The following is a 24,300-nucleotide window of genomic DNA, read 5'->3' on the forward strand; positions in this document are numbered from 1 at the left end:
CAGGCCTCCCTGTTTCAGAGAAGTTCAGCTAATTATAGAGTTTCTTTAAATCATTTGCTTGAGGCTTTTTCTGGCTTTTTAATTTCTCTCCCCCCCCTCCCAATCATTGTCATTTAGAAACAAGAGGGACCTCAGTTACACCGGCAAATGTGCAAACCCTGCCCCAAAGCCTCATGCAGTTCTCCTGCTTGTGACTCTGGTGCTGAAAGCAGTGTGGTATGCAAGCCCAAGAGCACCAGGCTGACTCACAGACATATCAGTAAGGGCTGAAGATGAGAGGTGGTTTGAGGTCTTGGAGTGCGTAGGTCAAGACCAGACCTGCCTGCAACAGCAGATTCCTCTCTGCAAGACAGCAGAGAAAGGGACAGCAGATAAAAGCAAACCCTAATTGTGAATGGATGGGTGAGGGACTGTTGGTTTTGCTGGGTCTGCTCTCATCCTCCTGCTTCGTACAGCTAAAAGCAGCTCCCATCTGTCTCTGAGAAGCCCCTGAACCCCACACCAGAATTGCAAGGGGAGGAAGGGGACAGCGCTCCAGAAGCATTATGGATCTTGGATCTGTGCAGACACACTCTCTGAGTCCAGAGCTAAGGATTCCTGTTGACCATCAGTGGAGCTGGACTCTGAAAAAGAGCAGCTTTAGAAAGCTAACCCACTGCTGTGTGCAGGACTCTGGGGGCTGCCTAGGGAGCTAGAGTGGGGAAAGCAGAAGTGGCTGTAACTCCAGGGGCAGTCACCAGCATTTGGAGCTGATGCCAGCGCTCCTAACAGTACAGCAACCCACCTGCTCCCAGCCATGCACCCCCTCAGTTCAAGGGCTGCCATCAGGCTTCCTGCTAGGAGCAGGTGGACAGCTGCAATGACTTTCCTGTCCTTCAAGCTGACCTTGGTGGCTCTTGTCTGACAGATGTCAGCAAGCTGCTGGTTGCTTGTTTGGTTTGGCTGCTGTGTGGGGTTTGGGTGGGTCGTAACTTCCTATCAAAGGTGTCTTAACACGCTCAGCCATCTTCCAGGGTTTTGGAATACCCAGGTGAAAACAAAAAGCCTTGTGTCTCCAGCTCTGTGCATTGCAGAGCCCAAAGCACAGGCTTTCTGCAAGCCAAGAGAAGGATCCAATCTGCTTTATAAGGAGTGATAAAAGAAAACTCCCTCAAGATAGAAATAAGCTGTGAAAGGACAAGAGTCTTACATGCTGCAAACTTTTCTGATGGCAACACCACAGAGGTGTGAGAACTAGAAGCAGGGCTGAGGTTAATCAAGGAAACATCATTGGCTGTGGTGAAACTGTGCTCTCATTTACACCCACTGAGCGTCTGACCTGACCTTCAAGGTCCCAGTGCCCTGCACATCCCTGAATGGGCAGCTGCTGGTTGAGTTGTGGGGGCAGACAGCTTTGCAGTCAGTTAAATCTGAGCCAGAGTCTGCTTGATTAAAAACATCCTCTTCCCAAACAGAGATTGTGGGTTTGTGCCAACCTTTCCTACCAGTTGCTTCCCACTTCTGGTTTTCCCCTTCCACCAAAAGGCTACAGCAAAATCCCTCTCATTTCTACCAGCTGAGTAACTGAGTAGCAAGGCTCTGGCTGGCTCTGGCCAGCCTGATCTAGTGTGGGGTGTCCCTGCCCATGGCAGGGGGGTTGGAACTGGATGATCCTTGTGGTCCCTTCCAACCCTGACTGATACTATGATACTATGATAAACCAGACTGGACACTTGTCACAGAAGCATAGAATTGTTCTGGTTGGAAAAGACCTCTAAGATCATCAAATCCAACTGTCAACATTAGACCACCATGGACATGAAACCATTTCCTGACCTCTAAGATCAAGTCCAGCTGTCAACATAAGACCACCACGGTCATGAAACCATGTCCTGAAAAGCTTAATAAGCAAAAGCCTGTGAGCAAAGTAATCTTAGAGTGGTTTCTAGAGTCATTTTACAGTGTTTTAGTGAAAATCTGATTTGACTCAATTCAGCTTGAGGAGGGGAGATTGAGACTGGAGATTAGACAGAAATTCTTGAGAGTGAGGGTGGGGAGACACTGGAACAGGTTGCCCAGGGAGGTCATGGATGCCCCTTCCCTGGTGCTGTTCAAGACCAGGCTGGATGAGGCTTTGAGTAATGTGGGCTGGTGGGAGGTGTCCCTGCCCATGGCAGGGGGATTTGAACTGGATGATCTTTAAGGTCCCTTCCAAGCCAACCCATCCATGACTCCCCAAAACAGAGACAGTGTCTGCAGCAGGAGCTCTGCAGCGGTGCCACTTGGCATGTCCATGAGCGTGGACACAGGTGTGTGCAAATGGCTCTTTGTCTCCCTCTCTTGGTCCTCCCCAGGCCCTCTGTCGGCTTCAGCCATCCTCTTTATCCCAAATGAGCATGAGCCCAAACGCCCACAGCTTGCACAGAGCTTGCCCACAGCTTGCACAGAGCTTGCCCACAGCTTGCACAGAGCTTGCCCACAGCTTGCCCACAGCTTGCACAGAGCTTGCACACAGCTTGCACGCTCACCTCTCAGGCTGACCTCAGCTATTGGTGAACTCACCCTCAGCTCAGCAAAGAGATTTCAACCGACCAGCCAAAGGAAGAAGGGAGATAGGGGAATATCAAAGTGTTTTCATGTCAAATCAGGTGCTGAGCTCTTTTCATTATGGATGGAGGTTGGTGGGGGGTTTAACTTTGGTTTTGGGGTTTGAGGTTGATTTTGGGTGGCTTTTTTTTTTTTTTATCCTTCTCCTTCTCCTCCTCTCTCTCTCTCTCTTTTATTTTTTAACCTTGCAATTCAAGTTTTCAAACTGAAGCCAGAGAAGTTTGGTTTGAAACCCAACTCCAAACCAAATGCAAGAGCTGCTGAGCTCTCTTTGACTTTATTTGGAGTGCTGGGTGCTAATCACTTTGAAGATCATAAATCTCACATCATTTAAGCCTCTCCCCCAGTCTTTGTAGATGGCCTACATTTCAGGTCTGTTTCCCTCCCATGTTATGCTCCAGGCGGGAAGAGAAGGGTGGAGTGACCTGGTTAGACCCCTTGGTTGCCTACCAATTCCCTGCTGTGGCTGCTCTCACCCTGAAAATGTGGGGGGGAGGGGAAGCTCTTGTGGAGTTTGAGGTTTTCTTGCAGTTTGTGGGTCAGCCCTGAGCTTTATGAGAAAGCTGCCTTCTGATCCCTCAACCTACTTGGCAAACACTTCTTCCCCCCTCCCCTCTTCAAACTCTCCTCCCACCTGGATGCAACAGTAATTTGTATGTGAATGAGAGGGAAAAGGGTGTGTATGGAAAAAGAAGAATCTGCTGCCTTGCCCATCTGGTTTGGCTTTTTATTTAGTGAGTCTAATGCTGGTTGTTTCCTGTTTATATCAAGGGAAATGCAAAGAGACAGTAATAAACTTTCACCTTCACTGCTGGCAGCCTGGATAGGGACATCTGCTGCTTGCTGCTTTGGGTTTGTGTCAGGGATAGAAATGAGCAGCTCAGCAAATGAGGGCTTTGGAGTCAGAGAATCAGAGAACTGTTTGGGTTGGAAAAGACCTCTGAGATCATCGAGGCCAGCCATCAATGTAACACCACCCTGGCCATCCAACCATGTCCCCAGGTGCCACATCCACACCTTTTCGAACACCTTCAGGGGTGGTGACTCCACCGTCTCCCTGGGCAGCCTGTTCCAATGCCTGATCACCCTTTATGTAAAGAAATCTTTCCTAACATCCAATCTAAGTCATGGGCATTGAGCAGGACCAGGAAAAAGTCTGACTGAAAGTGTTGGAATTGAGCTTTTCCTTGGTGTAAGGTGGTGCTGAGCCTCAGCAGGTGCTGCTGCTGAGCTCTCCCCAGGTCCTGTTTGATTTCCTCATTGCACAGTGCTCAGCCTTTAAAGAAATGACTGCCTTGTTTGGTTTTGTAGATGGCTCTGGAGAGAGCTGTTCTAGAGAGCCAGATAATTCACCACCCTTTGTCTGGAGTTGATCCCTGAGATAATATTGGCTTCTGGAATACACAGCTGGAGCAAGGCTCATGGATATGGGAAATGACAGGGCTTGTGTGCTTGGTTGTGAGTGTTATAGCCCAGCACAGGGCTGTGCATCAACCCACAGCTGGAGGAGGAATGTGCACAGAGGCTGAATCACCAATTCAGTTTCCATCAGCAAAGTGCTGTGCAGGACCATCCACTGGGCCTTGCAGCAAGGGGGGAGGAATGAAGGCTCAGATCTCCCCTCCTTCCAGAGGACTGTCTCCATGCTCTCAGGCACTGAGCTGCACTCCAATGCTGGCAGTCAATGTGTTCTTTTGAAATCCCAGAGTGCCAGGCTGAAAGGGTCCCCACAGATCATCTGGTCCAACCTTTCTAGGTTGAAAGGGTCCCCATGGATCATCTGGTCCAACCTTTCTAGGTTGAAAGGGTCCCCACGGATCATCTGGTCCAACCTTTCTAGGTTGAAAGGGTCCCCATGGATCATCTGGTCCAACCTTTCTAGGTTGGAAGGGTCCCCATGGATCATCTGGTCCAACCTTTCTAGGTTGAAAGGGTCCCCATGGATCATCTGGTCCAACCTTTCTAGGTTGAAAGGGTCCCCATGGATCATCTGGTCCAACCTTTCTAGGTGAGAGTGGAGTAGAAATGAGCTAGCCCAGCACCCTGGCAAGCTGAGGCTTCAAACTGTCCACTGTAGGGGAATCCACTGCTTGCCTTGGGAGATGATTCCAATCTCTAACTGTTCTCATGGGGGAAAATTGTCTTCTGGAGTCCAATGGGAACCTCCCAGGCAGTAACTTGACCCCATCACCCCTTGTCTTCTCCATCCTCCTGGTAGCCAGCCTTTATCTACTGGTCCAATAAGGTCTCCACAGAGCCTTCTCTTCTCAAGGTTGTGCAAACCCAGCTCTCAGCCTTTCCTCACACAGCAGCTCCTCCAGTCCCTCTGATCACTGAAGCAGAGCTTCTGTGTTACCAGTGCTGGAAAGGCTTAGCAGGGCTCGCAGGTGCTCCCTATCCAAACGTGTTGCGCAGTTTTATTGCAGCAAAAGGCTAACCCTGGCAGACAGGCTGTGATTTGCTTAATGCTAATAACAGCTTTGGTATTTGTATCAATGGAAAGGAGATCCTGCAGTGGGACTGCACAACACTGAAGACAGCCAAGCAGGCACTCTGCCTGTTTGAGCAGCCCCAGGTTCAGCACAGCCTGAATTTTCCTTGTTGGTTCTTTACTCCCATTGCTGTCTCTGGCTTAAACCAGCCAGGGGATTGATCTCTTTTCAACAGGCTTCCTAGAAAGAGGATCTGGGGATGGATTTACCTGGGGGGAAAAAAATAAAGGAGGGAATCTGGAGATGTATTCCTTCAGCACACAAAGAGAAGCATCCAGAACAGACTAAAGAAGTGAGATATGCAGTTGAAGTGGCCTCACATCTCATATGCACCTCAGCTCAGCACTTTGATTTGCACATTGCCATTCTGGACTGTTGCAGTCAGCAGGACCTGAGCAGTCTGGGGCTTTTTTGTTGGCCAGTTGAGTGTTTCTGGTAGTATATCATAGAACTACTGAGGGACAAGGACCAGTGAAAAATTCCTCCACTCCAAAATCTGGTCTGGTGGGAGCTGCCCATGGCAGGAGGGTTGGAACTGGATGATTTTTAAGGTCCCTTCCAACCCAACCCATTCTATGAACTTTATGAATCTATGATATGAGAAATTCAGGTGGGCAAAGCACAGCTGAGATCTAAGATCACCACCAGTGGCTCTTTTCAGTGCCATTAGTAACACTCTGACCTTGTTTGCTGCTTTCCACCCACATGTCTGAAGGTACTTTGCTAATGAATTTAGCATCCTGATGCTTCTGGAAGCTAGGGAGGTGTTGCACCCTGTCCTACAGAGGAGGCAGAGGCAGGCTGACTACCTGGCTCTCCCCAAAGATGCTGAGCACCACGATTGCAGCTGGAATCAGTGGATGCTTTTTAGGACAGTTGCCTGTGGACATGGAGGTGCATTGTAATCCAGGGACCTGTTTTGTGCCAGAGCCGGGATACGGACTCTGATTCTCTGATTCATAGCCTTGTGCTCAACCACAGACAAGTTCTTCCTCCCCTCCATCCTTTTGAAGGTGGCAAGAAGGGCCTAACTTGCTAGGTAGTTTGTTATTAATATCTGGGATGCAAAACTCCCTGCAGATTTAATTTTGCTCAATCAGGGCTTCCCTTCCCCCAGGGATCTCTCTCATAGTTTTTCATTCCACTTTGTGTTCCCACCTCCCCCTAATCTCATGTGCTCCCTATATGCCATTTCTGTTCCTGCTTGGCTTTTCCCTGTGGGTAGCTCAGGTTTCAGTCTGCCCTCCAGATTTCCATCCCAGCCCTGTTTTACCCTCCTCTCAAGGGGAGGTTTACATCCTGCTTCCTTCTCCCCTCTGGGGATCAATTCAGATTTCACTCTCTCTTCTTCTCTGCATTGCCCCAGGGTATCAGCCTAAGTCTTGCATCTGCTTTTCATCTCTTGAGCCTTCACCAACTGGAAATCAGGCTGGCTGTCCATATCTGCCTTGCCTGACACTGGATCTGAGCTGAAGACTACCTTGGCCTTTCCCTTTTGAAGTTTCCTTGCTCTGTCCTAGGGATAAACTGATTGCATAAATTTGTATGTGTGCTCTGGTTCTTCATTGAAATGCAGCCCTTTGGGAAAGCATCAGAGAAAGCCCTGGCTCGAGGGAAAGTCCTCTGTTTCTATATATGGCACTGTTTTGCTTAGGACAGATAATGTGGAGGAACCCCTTCTTCAGGCTAGTTCTGTCTTGGCACCTTGCAAAGGCCCTCAGATGAGATTGCTGGGAATGAACTCCCAAACAAGCCAGGGAGCCTTTGGAGAAGCTTACAAGGGAAAGAAGTAGGAGGAAGGATTTGGCCTCAAAATCTTTTCTCAAGAGGCAGAATGAAACCTCTGAATTCATTTAATGTTAGTCAGTAACAGTTGACAAACACCCAGCATCCCTTCAGAGCTGGCTGGGTTGTATCTGTTCCTTAAGATCCATCTGCAACCCATTCTCAAGCTCCTGCTTTCCTGCTCCAGGTTTCTGGAGAGCAACCTCTATCTAAAGGCTATTTCCAATGCCTGCTGCCTTGGTGCACTGGCAGTGTGTCTTGCACAACTGTTCCAAAGCTAGCTTAGAGGTCAAGGAAAGACAGATAGATCTTCTCTGCATGCAAATTCCTTGCTCCAACTGGACTTCTCCTTTGGGAAAGGCTTTCTAGGCTTGCAAGGGGCAAGCCTGAGTTTCATTGACTTCTAGAAAGGGACACAAACATTGTTTCCACAACAGAAACTGAGCTCAGGGCATGGTGTCACTGCCAAGCCACTGGTTAGGCTGCCCAGCACCTTTGTAAGTGATGAGTAGCACGGACTGCTGTGCCTGGCTACAACTCTCCTGCCCACTGGAGAGTGGCTCATTTGTTAATAAGGAGAGGACTCCAGGTTCTCCAAGGCCTTTCATCTGGTGAGCTCCAAGAATTCAATCAAAAGCCTGCACCACCCAGCGAGGGTGGGGCCCTGCACCCGTTTTGCAGAAGGTCAAGTCACAGCATAAGGAGGTGAAGGCAATGGGGTTTGAAGCCAGGCCTCTAATTTTGGCAGCCTGACATCAGAGTGCACTTTCTCTCCCTGCAGAGGTGCTGATCTGCTGGCGCTCCGTGTGAAACCAGTGGGTTGAGCCAGCCCCTCAGGAGTCAGACACTGGCTTTATCCTAGCAAAGAGCCTTCTTGCCCTGCTTCCCCAAAGTGTAGAAGTTGCCTGGGAGCAGAGAACTGGCTCTGGGCTCCTTGTTCCCCTCAATCACCAGACCTCATTCCCTCCACCCCAAAATGAAAAGCTCTGTGATGCTCCCTGGTGAAGCTGATCTTTCTCACTCTCCCTTTCTTTTTTAATTAGAATACTTGTGTGTATTTAATGCAATCCCTCTAGCTGCTCTTCTTGTGTCCCAGCTCCCTGGGGCGCAGCAACTGGTGCCAAAACTACTGTGAACCAATCAGAGCAACCTAGGGAGCTGGGCTGGAGCCAAGCCCAGTCACGGGAGCTGTCTGATTCCCAGTTAATTCCTTTCAAATGCAAGCTGTGGTGGAAACTGCCTTGCTACCAAGGCTACCTGTGCCACAACTGGCTGGGTGGACACTGCTCTGCCCTCCCTATGGCTGACTGATCCAGGGACATCAGCACTGTACAGCTAGGGGGCAGTGCCAGGAGTTTAGATGGTTTGAGACTGGTTGGTAGCCAGAGGACATGGAGAAACCACAGCAGTCGGAGTTTGCTCCTCACAGACGAGAGAGCCGTGGAAAGGAGAGATTTGGCATGCTGGGAACTGGGAGAACAGTTAAGGGGCTATCTAGTTCAGGCCCCAGAAAAGCCCAATAAGGCAGCTGTGCTGCTGACTCCAACAGGAACGTGATTAGACTCCAGGGAACCTGTGTGAGCATGCAAGATGGCATGGGAGAAGCCATGAAGCCTGGTGTGTGTGAAATCGGATTGATAAGGAAAGGGGCAGGGAATGCAGGCCAGGGTGGGAGTAGAGAAGATAAGCACAAAGGTGTAGGCAGAGGTGGAGTTTTGGAGAGCTTTGGAGGTTGGGCAAGTGAAATTGAGAGAGATGCAGGAAGCCATGCTGCAACTCATGAGAAGGTTGGGGCAGAAGGGCAGGACCTCTGGGTAGGGAGGAAGGGGTAGGGAGAGTTCTGGAACGGAGACATGAGAGAAATCACAGCCTTAATGGTGGTAAAATTGTTTTCCATGCTTTGCTTGGAGGTTCTGACCACATAAATGACACCTTTCCCTCCCCTGTTTTTGAACACATTTGGCACCTCCACAGGCTTTGGCAGAGAAGGCACCATGTGCCTGAGTACCAACAGCAAGAACCACAGATGCTGTAAGTGGTTGCTTTTCAGTCATTTTTTTTTGGCCAGTTCTGTGCTCCCTGAACACAGCTCCCCTTCCAACAGCACCAGGTAGCTTCTGTGCTCCTGAGGCCCCTGCAGAGGCTGCAGTCTCCAGTGTGCAGAGCAGCCTTTCATCAGGATGCACCTACCTGAGCAGGAACCGATACAGTCACGGCTGTTCTCAGCAGGTGCTCTTCCCACCTCTGGTTGTGGTTCTCCACTCCCTTGCCCAGTGCCTGCTTTTGAAGCCTGCTGTGCTGCACGTGATCATCTTGAGGTTTATAACTCAGCACAGAGGGGAGAGGTGGCTTCTTTCTTTGTCCTGTGCTCTGCCTAAAAGCTAGGGAGATGCTGCAGCTGAAAGCCCAGGAATGGGAAGCTGAGCGTGGTTGTGCTTGTTATCTTTTGTGCAGTAGGTAGCTCTGTCACTCTCCAAGTTTGATTTCTCACCCTCATTTTTACTACAGCTAAGGCACAACTATTAACACCCTGAGCTGAAGCTCTGAGGATGTAGCATATCAGATCAGGCCTCAGTTCATAAACCCAAGGGACTCATGCAGCTGTGTTGAGGTTAGGGAATTGCTGAGTTTTAGGATGCAGTTTGTAATGCATTCAGCATGGGATTGATTCCCCTCTTGTCATGCTGACAGCTTCTGAAAAATCATAGAATCTTAGAATGGGTTGGAAGGGACCTCAAAGATCATCCAGTTCCAGCCCCCCTGCCACAGGCAGGGACACCTTCCCTGCTCAAGGCTCATCCAGCCTGCCCTTGAACACCTCCAGGGAGAGGGCATCCAGGACCTCCCTGGGCAACCTGTTCCAGTGTCCCACCTCCCCCATTGTAAAGAATGTCTTCCTAATCTCCAGTTTTACTCTCCCTTCCTCAAGCTTCAATCCATTCCCTCTCATCCTATCACAACAAACCCTTGCACAAAGTCCCTTCCCACCCTTCAGGGTGGAAGGACAGCAGAGGTCCCAGGGTGAGCACCGCTGCATTGACAGAAGGGTGTTCTGCTTTCCTCCTGGATGTCTGTTAAGCTCTGCCATGTGTGCAGGATAGTACATGTGGAAATAGTTAATTGCAAGCCCATTATTATTATTGCTATAATGTTTTATTTGGGTGTATTTTATGGTGCCCACGTGTGCAGGTAATTCACCAAGAAGTGTGCTTACGCCATTGGGAGGTGGGAAGGGTTGGTTAACTGCAATTGCCTTGGATTCACACATCACATCAGGTTGCAAGGGACCCTCAAAAGGCATCTTGTCCACCCCCCCTGCAGGCAGCAGAGATGCCTCCAACTAGATCAGGCTGCCCAGGGCCATATCAAGGCTTGAATGTCTCCAGGGACTGGGTCTCAACCACATCCCTGGGCAGCCTGTTCCAGTGTTTCACCACTCTCGTTGTGCAGAACCTCCTCCTGATGTCCAACCTAAATCTCCCCTGCTCCAGTTCAACTCTGGATCTGGGTTTGATAGATGATTCTATTGTGAAACTTCCTCTCTTCAGGCAAATCACTTTGGGCCAGCTGCAGACAGTCCTGGTGCATTAAAGAGCACTTTGGGAGCGCTCCAGCCCCGGTAGATCTGCGCTGTTTGCTCCCAGCGAGGGGCAGTTGGTTGAGACGCTCCCGAGTCTGTGTGCACCTGACCCTCTTGCTCACTGCTCTGCAGTGGTGGGAGGGAGGGATGTGAGCAGGTTGAACTCCTAAACAGTTGGGAGTTGCTGACTGTGAGATAAGGCAGATATGAAGGCAGATAAACATCTGCTTCAAAGAGGTTGCCGTCTAAATAGAAACTGCACAACAACTTTGGTTGTCTTCTATCTCACAACAACGACCACAACTCCTGCCTCATCCATGGCACTGGAGAAGGCTGACAGGGCTTCAGTGGCCTCACTCTGGCAGGCTATGAAGATCTCTTATCTGCTTTTGGGGGAAAGCATTCGAGGCTTTAGGTGCTGAATCAGTTGGTGGGTTCCACCTTGGGGAGGAGGATGATGATGCAGCAGGGCTTACATGATGTCAGGAGTGCCCATCAAAATGAATTGGCTTGTGGCTGTGTTCAGGCTGCCTGCTTTGGTGTCTAACAGGTGAAGAGGATAGGGCAGATTAGCAGAGAGCAGTGACCCTGAGCTGGGTTCATATAAGGAGGGCTGCAGCCAATGGAGTCTGCCCCTCAGTCCCTGAATCCAATGCCTGTTGGCTGGTGTGGCAGGAGGGAATGGCTTTCCCTGCAGTGAAATCAGGAACAGTGTGGCCAGCAGGAGCAGGGAATTCATTCTGCCCCATGCTCAGCGCTGGTTAGGCTACACCTTGAGTCCTGTGTCCAATTCTGGGCCCTTCAGTTTAGGAAAGATGTTGAGATGCTGGAAGGTGTCCAGAGAAGGGCAACAAAGCTGGGGAGGGGTCTGGAGCACAGCCCTGTGAGGAGAGGCTGAGGGAGCTGGGGCTGCTTAGCCTGAAGAAGAGCAGGCTCAGGGGAGACCTTCTTGCTCTCTACAACTACCTGAAGGGAGGTTGTAGCCAGGTGGGGGTTGGTCTCTTCTCCCAGGCAACCAGCACCAGAACAAGAGGACACAGTCTCAAGCTGTGCCAGGGGAGGTTTAGGCTGGATGTTAGGAAGAAGTTCTTCATAGAAAGAGAGACTGTCCATTGGGATGTGCTGCCCAGGGAGGTGGTGGAGTCACCATCCCTGGAGGTGTTTAGGAAGAGCCTGGATGAGGCCCTTGGTGCCATGGTTGAGTTGATCAGATGGTGTTGGGTGAGAGGTTGGACTCCATGACCTCGAAGGTCTCTTCCAACCTGGCTGATTCTATTCTATTCTAAATCAGTGCTGCTGAGGTGAATCCTTCTAACTCCCTCGTGCAAGGCTGACTGCGTACAGCCCTGCGCCGTGTCTGCAGGATGTTTTCCTCCGCCGAGTGCTTGCCAGAAGTTCACAGATCAGTTACAAAACAGATGTACTTCGTGGGGTTTTTTTCTTCTTCTTCTTCTTCTTTTTTTTTTCCCTCTCTCCCCTTCTTCCTACTGGTAAGGAAGAGTTTGTGCAGTAATTGCAGGCAGGTTGGGAGATGTTTTCTTCATAATTCTCCTTCTTATGAAATGTTTATGAAACACCTTCCACAAATCGGTTACGCAAGGGAGCTGAAGGCAGCTTTGATCATTTTCCATCGCCCTCAATATGTTTCTGAGTTTGTTTGGCTTTTTGTTTTTGTTGTGTTTTGGGGGTGGGTTGGTTGGGTTTTTTTTTTGGGCCAGAGATAGGCAAGGAGCAAGGACCCATCCCGGGCCAGGCACAGCAGATGTGCCAGCCGGCTTAAGGAAGGGACTCCCGCTCCCTCCAGGCAGCCTTCCTGTGTTTTTCGCGTCGATTGCCTGGGGGCAGCTGACCCTATTTTAAGGCTGTGAAAACATCCACTTGAGATCCGCAAGTGTGATTCCTTTCCTATCCCAAGGAGCCCCAGAGGAGCTCCGCGTGCTGGTGCCGCCACCTGCCGTTACCTGCGCTGGAGGAGCTCAGAGCTGCTCCCAGCCCTGCCCGCAGACTCCCCTCCAACCCACAGAGAGATCGATCTGCAGTGCATTACATGTCTCTGCTGATTCACAAGGTCATTTTTCCTTAAAGTGTGATTACCCCGAATCCAACTGACTGGGAAGAAGGTGGTGAGACACTGGGACAGGCTGCCCAGGGAGCTCGAGGATGCTTTCCCCCTGGAAGTGTTCAAGACCAGGTTGGATGAGCAGCCTGGGCTGGTGGAAGGTGTCCCTGCCCGTGGCAGGGGGTTTGAAACTGGATGATCTTTAAGCTCCCTTCCAGCCCAAACCATTCTATGAATCTATGAAACTGGGACTTGTTCTCCATGACTTTTTGTTTCCCATTCCCCCTCTGACGGTCGTGTGCAGCCATGGTCCTGAGGAACCCCAGTGGGATCTGGTCCTGTTTTTGACTACATCAGGGCTGCTCTCTTGCAGTCGTTTCGCAGGGTTCTTACCAAGTACCTACACGAGGTGCTTCTGTGATGATCTCAACCTCTTTTGGTTCCTTTAAGAGAACTTTTCTCCTATCTGCAAGAAAACAGCTGCAAATAAGAGCTTGGTGCACTGGGAAAGGAGAAGCCAACTCCTCCTCTCCATTACTCTGAGATTTACATTGTTTTAAGGGAGCCTCATGATTTTGAGAGGCCTCACCCACAATGTGTGTGGTTGGGTTTTTTTTTTGGGGGGGGGGATTTGGGTTGGTTTCATTTAATGCACAGTTGGTAACACTGCCAGTTTAGCCACGGAGGGGAGGGGGCATAATAAAATCTGTATGAAGGTGCAAGATTTGCATAAACCATCCCCAAAGTTTTGGATAAACCCTGGGCTCTTGCTAATGAATAATTAGCCAGCTGCAGGCCTGCTGGGGAGAGGGAGAGGGAGAGGAGGGAGAGGCAAATTTGAGCTTAAGCCCAGAAATGATCACAAATAGGTGTAGGGGAGAAGGATTTGTCAAGAGCACCCTAGGTGCCCGCCCACTGCGCAGGAGGGAGGCAGAGGCTTCCAGGGCCAGGGGAAGGAGCAGTGGGGAGATGTTGTTGTTTTTGACTCGGGAACCGGTCCTTTGCCAAACCCACCTCCCGCTCTCGTCTTGTGTGATGCCGGGATGCAGCTACACACCCCTTTCACCCTGGAAGGCTTCCAAATCATTCCACTTGGCAGCTGTGAAGGTTTTCTTCCAGTTTGGAAATGGCTCGTGCTTCTCCAGCACTCCACTTCCATTGGGATCAAGTGGCTGCTTCTCCACCACGCCGATAACTTTTTTCTTTTGGAGGCTGCTCAGTGCTTGGATGGCTGCACTGTGTGGGGCAGACACCCATGAATTGCAAGCAGGGGTAACTCCTTAGTTTGATTTTTGTGGGGGGTTTGTTTTGTTTTCTTTTGTTGTTTTTTGTTTTTTTTGGCTTGGATGACTTCTTTTTAATGCCCTCTCAGAAAGGAAAACAAAGCATCAAACCATTCGCTTGCAACGCGTGGATGATTCTCCAGGGCTAACGGTGTCTCCTCCTCAGCCTTTTGTCTACCATTTAGTCATTTAGACACTATCCACCTTGATAGTGATCAAGAAGATCTTTCCAGCAGATTTGGTGGTTTGTTTGTTTTTTGGTTGGGTTGGGCTTTTCTTCTTTTTGCTTTCCTGCAGCAGCCTAAGAGGATGATGATGCCAACCTGAAAGGTAGGAAAGAACTGGAATTACCTAGCAATGTAAAAGCCTTGTTGCAAGGAGCTAATGTTATTGCACAACTAGTTTCGGCAGTGTCCAGAGCTTTAGGTTGTAATGAGAGTGGATGTTGTAATCCCCTTCCCTCTACATAGCACCTTCCAGAGGTTAATGCTACAAGGGCCAGCCCCTTGCACTGCAGCTGCAAGCCTCTTCTGATCGCCTTTTCTCATTTGCTTCTGCTCTGGAACATGTTATCTCCTTTGCTCCTGCTCTGGAGGATTGGTTTGGTTTAGCCAAGTGGAGATAAAACCTCCCTCAAGCAAAATAATGTTCTCTTGTCCCACTGTTTGTAAAAGCCGAATTTCCTGTCCCCCTCTGCTGGTAGGAGGTTGTACGACCTAAGGTCCCCATCAGCACTGCAAGAGGGGGGAAAAATACCCTGCAAAGGAGACAATGCTGGTCTTCTGGGGCTGTTGGGCTCAGGAGTTATTTGATGGAGGTGTGTGGTGGTTTGGCTCTTGGTTTGGAGGGGGGTCGGCCTTAACCCATCACAAGGTGTTGAGGTTCAGCCCTAGTAGGAAGAGTCACGCTGCGATGCTGAGCCTGTGGAAAAGGTTTTCATGATGTGTTCTTTCTGGTGTCCTTCTGGCTTCTAGATGGCTTTTCCATCTCTGGAAAAGAGATGGGGGGAAAAATCTCTTCTAAAAAGAGGTTACCTTCTTGATTTGGGAAGGCTTGGGGGAGGAATGGAACTTGTGATGTGAGGTTTGTTTGAGGCATTCTCATGCTTGAGCCTAAGTTTGGGAGTTGTTTGCTCTACTCTAAGAGCTCTGTATGAATTTTGCCTCCTCTTTGTGGCATCTGCCCATGGCCACCCCTCAGGCAGCTTTCTGGAATTTAACCTAACAACTTCCAAAATCTCTCCAACCAGGTTCCCCTCTCTGCTGTCCCAGGCAGCCTTACCAAAGGATTTCAGCTAGCATGAAGCGATGCAACAGCTCTCCTTTGGATGTTTGTTTTCTTTCTTTCTTTGTTTGGAGGCCCTTGGGTTGCTTGTTTGTTTGTGTGTGGGGTTGGTTTGTTTGAGTTCTGCTTGGGTTTGGTTTGGTTTGGTTTAGAGGGGGTCCTTGTTGTTGGGGCTTTGGGGTTTGTTTGGTTTGTTTTAACACAGTAGCAAGGTTAGAAATTGACATGTAGACTCTAGCCAGAAATCAGGATTCTGTTCTGGTCCCTGGGTACATTTTTTTTCCTCTTAAAAATGGTAGCCCCAGAAATCCTGATTTATTGGGGTTTTCTTTGGTAGACATGAATCTTCCTTGAACATTAAAGCAGGTCAAAATGCCCACTGGACAAAGGGCTGACACCCATGAAGCTTTCCAGTTCTTTTTCTACAGCTGAAGGAAGCAGATTTCTCCTGGCCACAGCAGTTGTATTTGTTCAGCTTCTCCCAGAAAGCTTTTGGTGCCTGGGGTGCTGTATTTCCAAGTCTGGAAGATTATACTGCTTTTTGAGCTCCTTTACTTCGTGATCTTTCCTTTCCCATCCCCTTCTAGCATCGCTCTCTGCTGCCTGCAGAATGAAATGAGAGGTTAGCCACAGCCACCCCTGCCATCGGGTTCTAAGTCATGATCTATAAAGGAGAATTGTTTCATATCTTCCTTACAGCCCCCAGATGCCTCCATGTTTTGTCTGAGGAAAACATTCACCTGCATTAAACCTTGCTAAACCCACTGGAACTTGGATTATTCCCTAAAGTGTTTTAATTAACACATTTTAACTGAGCAAGCTGCAGGCTTCCTCTTGGCTTGGCAGAGCAGAAAAGCTATGTCCATGTAATGGACTGGAGAGCAGAGGTTAGGAAGGACCATGCCACTCTGCAAAGCCAGGGATGGAAGCAGTGAGTCCTGACCTTTAACTTTTCTCTGAAAGGAGCAGCCCCTTCCTGATCCCTTCCAGCCTCTCTGACCCCTAGCTGCCCCTTGCACACATCCTGCAGCCCCTTGTCTCTGCTCCCTAATGCTACACTTGCTCTGCTCTTTTTCAGATCAAAACCGAAGACCTCAGTGACTCCTTGCAATCTGCAATCCCCCCTAGGTCAGGTCACCTTGTGCAGGGGTCATCAATGATGCCTGGAAGCCAAATTGCAGGGGTAAGTGACTTGGCTGCTTCAGGGATCCTGGGATCTGAAATGGCACTGGGTAGTGAAGCTCTGGGCTGGATTTGAGACACTTGTCCAATTCCATCTGCCTTTTGACAGTGTCAAAAGGAGACTTGAGGGGATGGTGAGCACTAAATTGGACAAATGAATCTGTGCTGGCAGAAGTCAGCTTCTCTCCTTCCTGCAGAAAGTGTTCCAGGGGTTCAAAGGCAGACTGGACAGGTGCTTGGAAGAGATTTCCTTTGAGGCTTTCCTGAGCAGGCAAACCACACCATGCTCAGGGCATCCCTTGAACTGAAAATCATGGGAGGCTGAGACAATGCCAAGACACTGAGATGCAATAGTTTTCACAAACAGAGGTTGATTGCCAGTCCATCAGAAATGTTGTTTCCAAGAAGCAAAGTTTTTCCTGTAAGAGGAGACAGCTCTCCGTGTGGCTGGCTGTGCACAGAGCTCTCCACACAGCTGAAAACTTCGAACCCTGGAGTACCCCTGGATCTCTAACTCTCCAGTGCATGAATGAGACAAATCTGGTGTGTTAGCAGCTAAATGAAAAGTGTGAATGAGGTCAAGGACAGCCTCAGAGATGAGGGAAGCTCTCCTGCAGAGCTGGCGTAGACGTCTCTGAGTTGTGTTGTTCCCTTTGCTTTCTCCTGCAGGATATGAGCTCTCTTCACACCCTGCAGCAGCTTGTATTGCTTCCTGGTCACATGCAGTCAGTTCCCCAGTTTCTTCTGTCTCAGTCTCAGGCTGGGCAACAAGGTAAGAGCAAAGAAGAGCTGAAAGGGGAAGTCATAGATTCATAGAATGGTTTGGGTTGGAAGGGATCTTAAAGATCGTCCAGTTCCAACCCCCTGCCATGGGCAGGGACAACTCCCATCAGCCCAGCTTGCTCAAGGCTTGATCCAACCTGGCCTCGAACACCTCCATGGAAGGGACATCCACAACCTCCCTGGGCAACCTGTTCTAGTGTCTCCCTACCCTCACTGGAAAGAATTTCTTCCTAATCTCCAGTCTATATCTGCCCTCCTTGATCTTCAATCCATTCCCCCTCATCCTCTCACTCCAACCCCTTGTCAAAAGCCCCTCCCCAGCTCTCCTGCAGCCCCTTCAGGTACTGGAAGGCTGCTCTAAGGTCTCCCTGGAGCCTTCTCTTCTCCAGGCTGAACAGCCCCAGCTCTCTCAGCCTAGAATTATTGGAAGTAGACATGTATCTAGGAAAATGTCCCTTCTCATAGCTGTATCCTTTCATGTGATCCCAGCACGATGGTGTCTGTTCTGCTGCAACCTTAGCAGATGCATTCCCTGCTCTGCTCGTTCCCACGCCTGGGATTATCCCATACATTCCGGGAAGGATCCGGTTTGGGAGATGCTCCTGGCACCTGTGGCTTGTGTGCACCAAGAGTGCCACCTTGGGGCCAGGCTTGGCAGCCTGGGGATGGATCCCACCTCCGAAGAGCAGGACAGCACCTGACTGGCTTTCAGTAAACCGGCAAGGAGCCTGCTTCCTGGCGAGCAGCGGCAGCCTGCCTGAGCTCCCAGCCTCTCTGGTTTAGCACTCTTCATTTCTTCCAGAAAACTGAGGAGAGCTGGAGTTGATCCCTCAGAATACCTTAGAGGGAGAGCAAATCCAGGGAAGGAGATGAGCTGCTCTGGTGGAAGAGCAATTCTGGCTCTACAACAAACAGTTCTAACCCAGCCAGGAGCAACCCGGGTGGGGGGGGGGAAGAGCTGAGTGGTTTGGAGTTGCCTGAGGTGTTCCCAAATCTTGCTTCAAGCCATGGGGCAGGAGAGGACAGGAGGTCCAACTACTTCTGAAAGCTCCATGAAAGGCAGGAAGGTTTTGCTCAGTGCTTGAGAAAGTCTCTGGCTTTCTGCTTTCACTGCTGAGGTTTTTCAATGTCACTTCAACAAGGAGGATGAAGCCAATGACAAGCACAGCCTTTGATCCATAGCCTGACAGGTGCACAGGGTCCTGTTGCTCACAGTCTGGATTTATTCCAGCACCGAGGTCCCTCTGTATCAACCAGAAATTCAACATTAAGACCTGAAAAACCTCTGCAGCCTGAATTCACTGATGTGTACACTCCTAGAAAAAACCCATGGTGTAGGCAAGGGGAAAAAATCTGTTTCTCACTGATGGTTTCTAAACTCTGAACTCAGCCAAATGATGCTGAGTGAAGTATAAAGGAACTGTTTGATGTCTCTCTGATGTCTATCTAGAATTGAGTTTGAAATAGCAGGGCCAGGCTAATCTATTGCTTGCTGCCTGCTTTTATTGATGCATAATGAGAAGCACATCCTGCTGCCAAGCAGAACTTGCTTCCTTTCATAGAGTTAGAGTTTCTTCTATTAATTTACTTCCTTTGGCAGCTAGAACTCCTCCAACAGATGGCCACTTATTTGGCTGTGACCATTTCTGGTTCCAGGCCTGATCAAGGCTGGATGTTCTGGCCAGTAGCTGGCTTTTTGTGCAAAAACACTTCCATTTGAATAGATGATTGCCAAGCTTCAATGATCCTTTGCCATGTGCATGCACAGCCACTGAGGAGTGAAAGTGAAGGCACAGATTGGTTTTGTGGAGTCAGTTGTTTGGTACAGACTCAGGTGGAGCATTCTGCACTGAATACAAACTAGAGCCCAGGAAGTTCCACCTCAACATGAGGAGAAACTTCTTCACTGGGAGGGTGTTGGAGCAGGCTACCCACAGAGGTTGTGGAGTCTTCTCTGGAGACTTTCAGGACTCAGCTGGATGCTTTCCTGTGTGATCTGCCCTAGGGGATCCTGCTTTGGGATGGGGGTTGGACTTGATGATCTTCAGAGGTCCCTTCCAGTCCCTACCATTTTATGACTCTCTGATACCAAAGGGATATACAAAATATTCCTGGAGCTGTCACTTGGGCTGTCATGGGAGCACTCTCAGTGTTTCCTGCTGGGGACATCAGTTCATGGATATGGTGGCCAAAAGGACTTGGCTGTGGACTCAACCTTTCCCAGAGGACACAGGGTTTGGGTTGCTTTCAGTGTTTTAAAGCTGCTTTTAAACTAGATATGTTCTCAGGTCTGATCAACTAATCCCTGATGTGCCTCACTGTGCTGCCTTGTGATCAGCTAATGCTGGCACACCTGAATGAGGAGGTGAGAGCTTTGTGCCTTAGAAGTGGAAACACACAGCCAGGTAGATGCTGGGAATACTATCAGCCAAAATCATAGAATCAATAAGGTTGGAAAAGACCTCAGAGATCATCAAGTCCAACCTGTCACCCAACACCTCCTGACTAACTAAACCATGGCACCAAGTGTCACGTCCAATCCCCTCTTGAACACCTCCAGGGACAGGGACTCCACCACCTCCCTGGGCAGCACACTCCAATGGCAAACTACTCTTTCTGGGAAGAACTTTCTCCTCACCTCCAGCCTAAACTTCCCCTGGCACAGCTTGAGACTGTGTCCTCTTGTTCTGGTGCTGGTTGTCTGGGAGAAGAGACCAATCCCCACCTGGCTACACCCTCCCTTCAGGTAGTTGTGGACAGCAATAAGGTCTCCCTAAGCCTCCTCTTCTCCAGGCTAAACACCCCCAGCTCCCTCAGCCTCTCCTCATATTGCTGTTGAAGTCTTCATCTTACCAAGACACAGCCTCAGCGCCATCAGCTGTCAAACTGGTGATTCCCTGCTCCAGTCCATAATTTCCCTTTGAGCTGGAGCTCAGCTTTCACAAAGGTGTTCAATCATGGTTTTAAAGACTCCAAATGACAGAGCATCCACCATGTCCCTAGGCAAGTCATTCCAGTGATTAATTACCTTCTCTCTTCAAAATGTGCACCTCATTACCTGCCTGCATTTGAAATTCAAAGTTGTTCCAGCATTAGGGAAGGCTTATTGAAACATCCATCTAAATAAATAAATGTGATCCTGCACACTCAGAGATCAATTTGAAAAGAGGGAGAGACAGGAAAGAGAAAGAAAGGGGGAGTGATTGATTCTGGAGATGAGGTTTTGGGTGGGTTTTTTTTACCTTTTCTGGGCTTTTTTTCCCCCCAGCAGAAGTCCATAAATTTCTATGGTTTTCCCTATAAATGTCAGTTCCAATCAATAGAATATATTGACTGCTTCAAAGAAGGTTATAAATCCTCCCTACATTCCAGAGGCTTCACCCACAGCAGGCTGGGAGAACCTGACTAAACTCCTCGGGAGCTGCGCTGCTTCAGTTGCTGCTTAATCCTTTAGGACATTCCTTGTAAGAGATATAGGCTGGTGCTTGAACATTTGTCAGCTAAACAATTACACAGCCTCCATAAATACCCAGGGTTTGTTAGTTTTTATGGATTGCCTTCCCTTCTCTCTCTTTTGTTCCTTTCATCACTTTGTCTTGGTTTATACGTTCCACCAGAAATTCCATTTATTTGAAATACAGTGGAGATGGCAAAGGAAGGGGCAGCCAGCTGCAAAATGACACTCCCAAGTGAAATGTAGAAAGCAGAGGGTGCAGGCTCAGGAGATTAACTGTGGGACCTCTGCTATGAGGACAGACTGAAGGAGTTGGGGCTGTTCAGTCTGGAGAAGAGAAGGCTCCCAGGTGACCTCATTGTGGCCTTTCAGGATCTGAAGGGGGCTCCAAGAAGGCTGGGGAGGGACTGCTCAGGATCTCAGGTAGTGATAGGACTAGGGGGAATGGAATGAAGCTGGAGATGGGGAGACTCAGGCTGGAGGTGAGGAGGAAGTTCTTCCCCATGAGAGTGGTGAAGCCCTGGAATGGGTTGTCCAGGGAGGTGGTTGGGGCCCTGTCCCTGGAGGTGTTTAAGCCCAGGCTGGCTGAGGCTCTGGGCAGGCTGATCTAGTGTGGGGTGTCCCTGCCCATGGCAGGGGGGTTGGAACTAGCTGATCCTTGTGGTCCCTTCCAACCCTGACTGATACTATGATACTATGACCAGGATTGTTTCCTTTTTGTCCTGTTTTAAAGAGACGGAGTGGCTAAAAGTTGGAGTCAGAAGAGCTGCTACTGGAAATAAGATGCACATTGTTTTAATAGCTCCAAAGATGAAGCACTGGGAGGGGTCACCACTAAGGATGTTGCAAAGTCTCTGCTGTTCAGCAGCTGAAATCAAAGTTTGGGGCCTGTGGAATGTGCTGGAAGGTGTCCAGAGAAGGGCCACAAGGATGAGCAGAGGGCTGGAGCTGCTCTCCTATGAGGGCAGACTGAGAGAGTTGGGGCTGTTCGGTCTGGAGAAGAGAAGGCTCCAAGGAGACCTAAATGTGACCTTCCAGTATCTGCAGTGGGCTGTAAGAAGGCTGGGGAGGGACTTTTTAGGATCTCAGGGAGTGATAGGACTGGGGGAATGGAGCAAAACTAGAAATGGGTAGATTCAGATTGGATGTGAGGAAGAAGTTCTTCCCCATGAGGGTGGTGAGAGCCTGGCACAGGTTGCCCAGGGAGGTGGTGGAAGCCTCCTGCCTGGAGGTGTTTGCAGCCAGGCTGGATGTGGCTGTGAGCAACCTGCTGTAATGTGAGGTGTCCCTGCCCATGGCAGGGGGTTGGAACTGGCTGAGCCTTGAGGTCCCTTCCAACACTAACAATTCTATATCTGTGCCTTAGTTCAGCCTCAGGTTAATGAGCTACAGGCAGGGATCAGTGGGTGAAATATTTTGCTTTTTGTCATTTTTCAGGCTTAAAAAAAGTCATGACAAGAACTTTTCTCATAATCCATGTCTGTTCTAATGGCTGAAATTCTTCTGCCTTGACCTAACATTTTCCAGTCAGAGCTTCCTGAGCCCTTCCTGTGCAGTGACATTCAGCTGCCCAGCCACTGATGAAGGAGCTGATCAGATGTCTCTCTCTTGTTTTTTTTCTCTCCTCAGCTTTGCAGCCCAACATTCTCTCCTTCCCTCAGCAACAAGGCAGCCTTCTCCTCTCCCAGCCAGGACCCAGCCTTGCATCACAGGTAACTTGCCTCAGCATATGGTCCAACACAGAGTCCTGCCCTGACAAACACCCACCTGCAGGATGTGCTGCTTCACTAAGGGAAGGTGGCAGGGAAAATGGTGTCATTTTCTCTTGTTGTGGCTCTCTGCATCCTTTTTGCTCTTTCCTAACAGGCTGTGGGCCGTTCTGGACTCCCTGGCTCATCAGTTGAACCCCACCTGGATGTACCCCAACATTTGCAAGTGGCAAAGCACCTCACTCCAGCAGGAGCATCTGAGGAGCCCAGCGATCTGGAGGAGCTGGAAAAGTTTGCTAAGACTTTCAAACAAAGGAGAATCAAATTGGGGTTCACACAGGTGAGCAGCCTCCTCAGTGGGAATGGTGGTGTCACTTCTGGGCATGATCACAGGCTCACAGGATGTCAGGGGCTGGAAGGGACCCAAAGAGATCATCCAGTCCAAGCCCCCTGCCAGAGCAGGACCATGCAGTCCAGCTCAGGTCACAGAGGAACACATCCAGACAGGCCTTGAGAGCCTGCACAACCTCTCTGGGCAGCCTGCTCCAGTGCTCTGTGACCCTTACTGTAAAGAGGTTCCCCCTTGTGTTCAGGTGGAAATCTCCTGTGCTGCAGCTTACATCCATTGCTCCCTGTCCTATCCCAGAGTGCAAGTGAGCAGAGCCTGTCCCTGTCCCCTGCCTCCTGACCCCCAGCCTTAGTGGGGGTATTTATAAGCATTTATTAAATCCCCTCTAAGTCCTCTCTTTTCCAGACTAAAGAGCCCCAGGTCCCTCAGCCTCTCCTCACCAGGCAGTGCTCAGTCCCCTACTCATCCTCACAGCCCTCTGCTGGACCCTCCCCAGCAGATCCATGTCCCTCCTGAACTGGGGAGCCCACAACTGAAGGCAGTACTCAAGATGAGGTCTCAGCAGGGCTGGGGGAGTTTGTGGCAGAGGTGTGGATGGAGGAAGGGCTGCATTACATACAGTTTGGTGCTCTTTAGAGGAAACCTTTCCAAAGATATGAAGAGATAAACCCTTCCTAATAAGTCATTACTGTGACCTCATCTGCACCTTCTCCAGTACACAAAGACTCAGGGCTGCGGGCCAGGTTCCTGTGGGAAAAGAAGCCACTTTCTCTGGAAGGCAGGTGGTGGAAACAGGGTTGAACTTAAGCTGGAAGCAACCTGAGAGAGAGGTGGGCTGGCAGCTGGAAGCTGTGAGGGCTTCTTCTGAGCTTGTGTTGTGACCTGGAACTTCCCTGCAGGGTGATGTCGGACTGGCCATGGGGAAGCTCTACGGCAACGATTTCAGCCAGACCACCATCTCCCGCTTTGAGGCTCTCAACCTGAGCTTTAAGAACATGTGCAAGCTCAAACCACTGCTGGAGAAGTGGCTGAGTGATGCAGGTATGTGACAGCGTGCAGGAACGTCTTGGCCAGGACAAGGGCACCCTTCCAGGAACCTCCAGTGCAAGCCAGGAAGGTCAGAGCTGTAGCTAAGACCTCTCAGATGTGAGGCTGGGCTGGCAACCAGGCTGCATTCCTCACACAGCAGAGGCCCAGATATCAAACCACATCTGTCCTTTCTCTCTGGCAGCGTGGGATTCGTGTTGCAATTCGGTGTCTGGGGCAGCTCTTTCCTGCATTGCCTCCTGCTCTGTTGCATGGCCTGGGGCAAACCACTGGGCTGATCCATCCAGTCCCTCCTTGTGTAAACTAGAAAGAATAGGAAGGGACTCCAAGTGCTCAGAGATCAGCCCAGCAGCAGTAATTAGGAAAGGAAGATAGCACTGCAAGGGGAATCCCCAGCAGCAGCAGAACTGGGCTGTCTTCTGCTGTCTGAGAACCACTATAGGAAGAAAGTAGTCTCCTGTGCTTCACCCAGCCCTTCAGGAGTGGCATGTTTGGCCAACTTATCATGTGAGAAGATGTCTCAGCTACACAAGGCCTGATCCCAGTGATGCAAGTCAGCATCTTTAACTGTGTGAAATTAAATAGTTGGAAAATACGTGGTCCCCAGGGTGGAAATCAGGCTGGGGGAAAGGAGAAATGAGGCATTGAGTAATGCTGTAGCACTCTGTAATTCTCTCCTGATTTGGAAAAGATCAGTGATGGATTTG

General features: G+C 49.8%; 1 protein-coding gene across 4 annotated transcripts in view; it reads left to right on the plus strand.

Annotated features, from left to right (window-relative positions):
• Positions 1–24,300, plus strand: part of POU2F3 (POU class 2 homeobox 3) — a 52,865-nt gene that overhangs the window by 21,151 nt on the left and 7,414 nt on the right. For 2 of the 4 annotated variants that reach the window (XM_068159968.1, XM_068159973.1), the window contains exons 5-9: positions 16,148–16,252; positions 16,921–17,023; positions 22,118–22,200; positions 22,355–22,537; positions 23,446–23,587. In XM_068159968.1, coding sequence (XP_068016069.1) covers positions 16,148–16,252; positions 16,921–17,023; positions 22,118–22,200; positions 22,355–22,537; positions 23,446–23,587 — 616 coding nt within the window. Of the gene's footprint in view, positions 1–13,362; positions 13,775–16,147; positions 16,253–16,920; positions 17,024–22,117; positions 22,201–22,354; positions 22,538–23,445; positions 23,588–24,300 lie in introns of those variants that run through there. The other 2 variants (XM_068159970.1, XM_068159969.1) reach the window with 2 other exon arrangements.

Source organism: Melanerpes formicivorus, unplaced genomic scaffold, assembly GCF_026170545.1.
Source record: "Melanerpes formicivorus ecotype bairdi unplaced genomic scaffold, bMelFor1.0.p_v2 SCAF_47, whole genome shotgun sequence".
In the NCBI taxonomy this organism is placed as follows: Eukaryota; Metazoa; Chordata; class Aves; order Piciformes; family Picidae; genus Melanerpes; species Melanerpes formicivorus.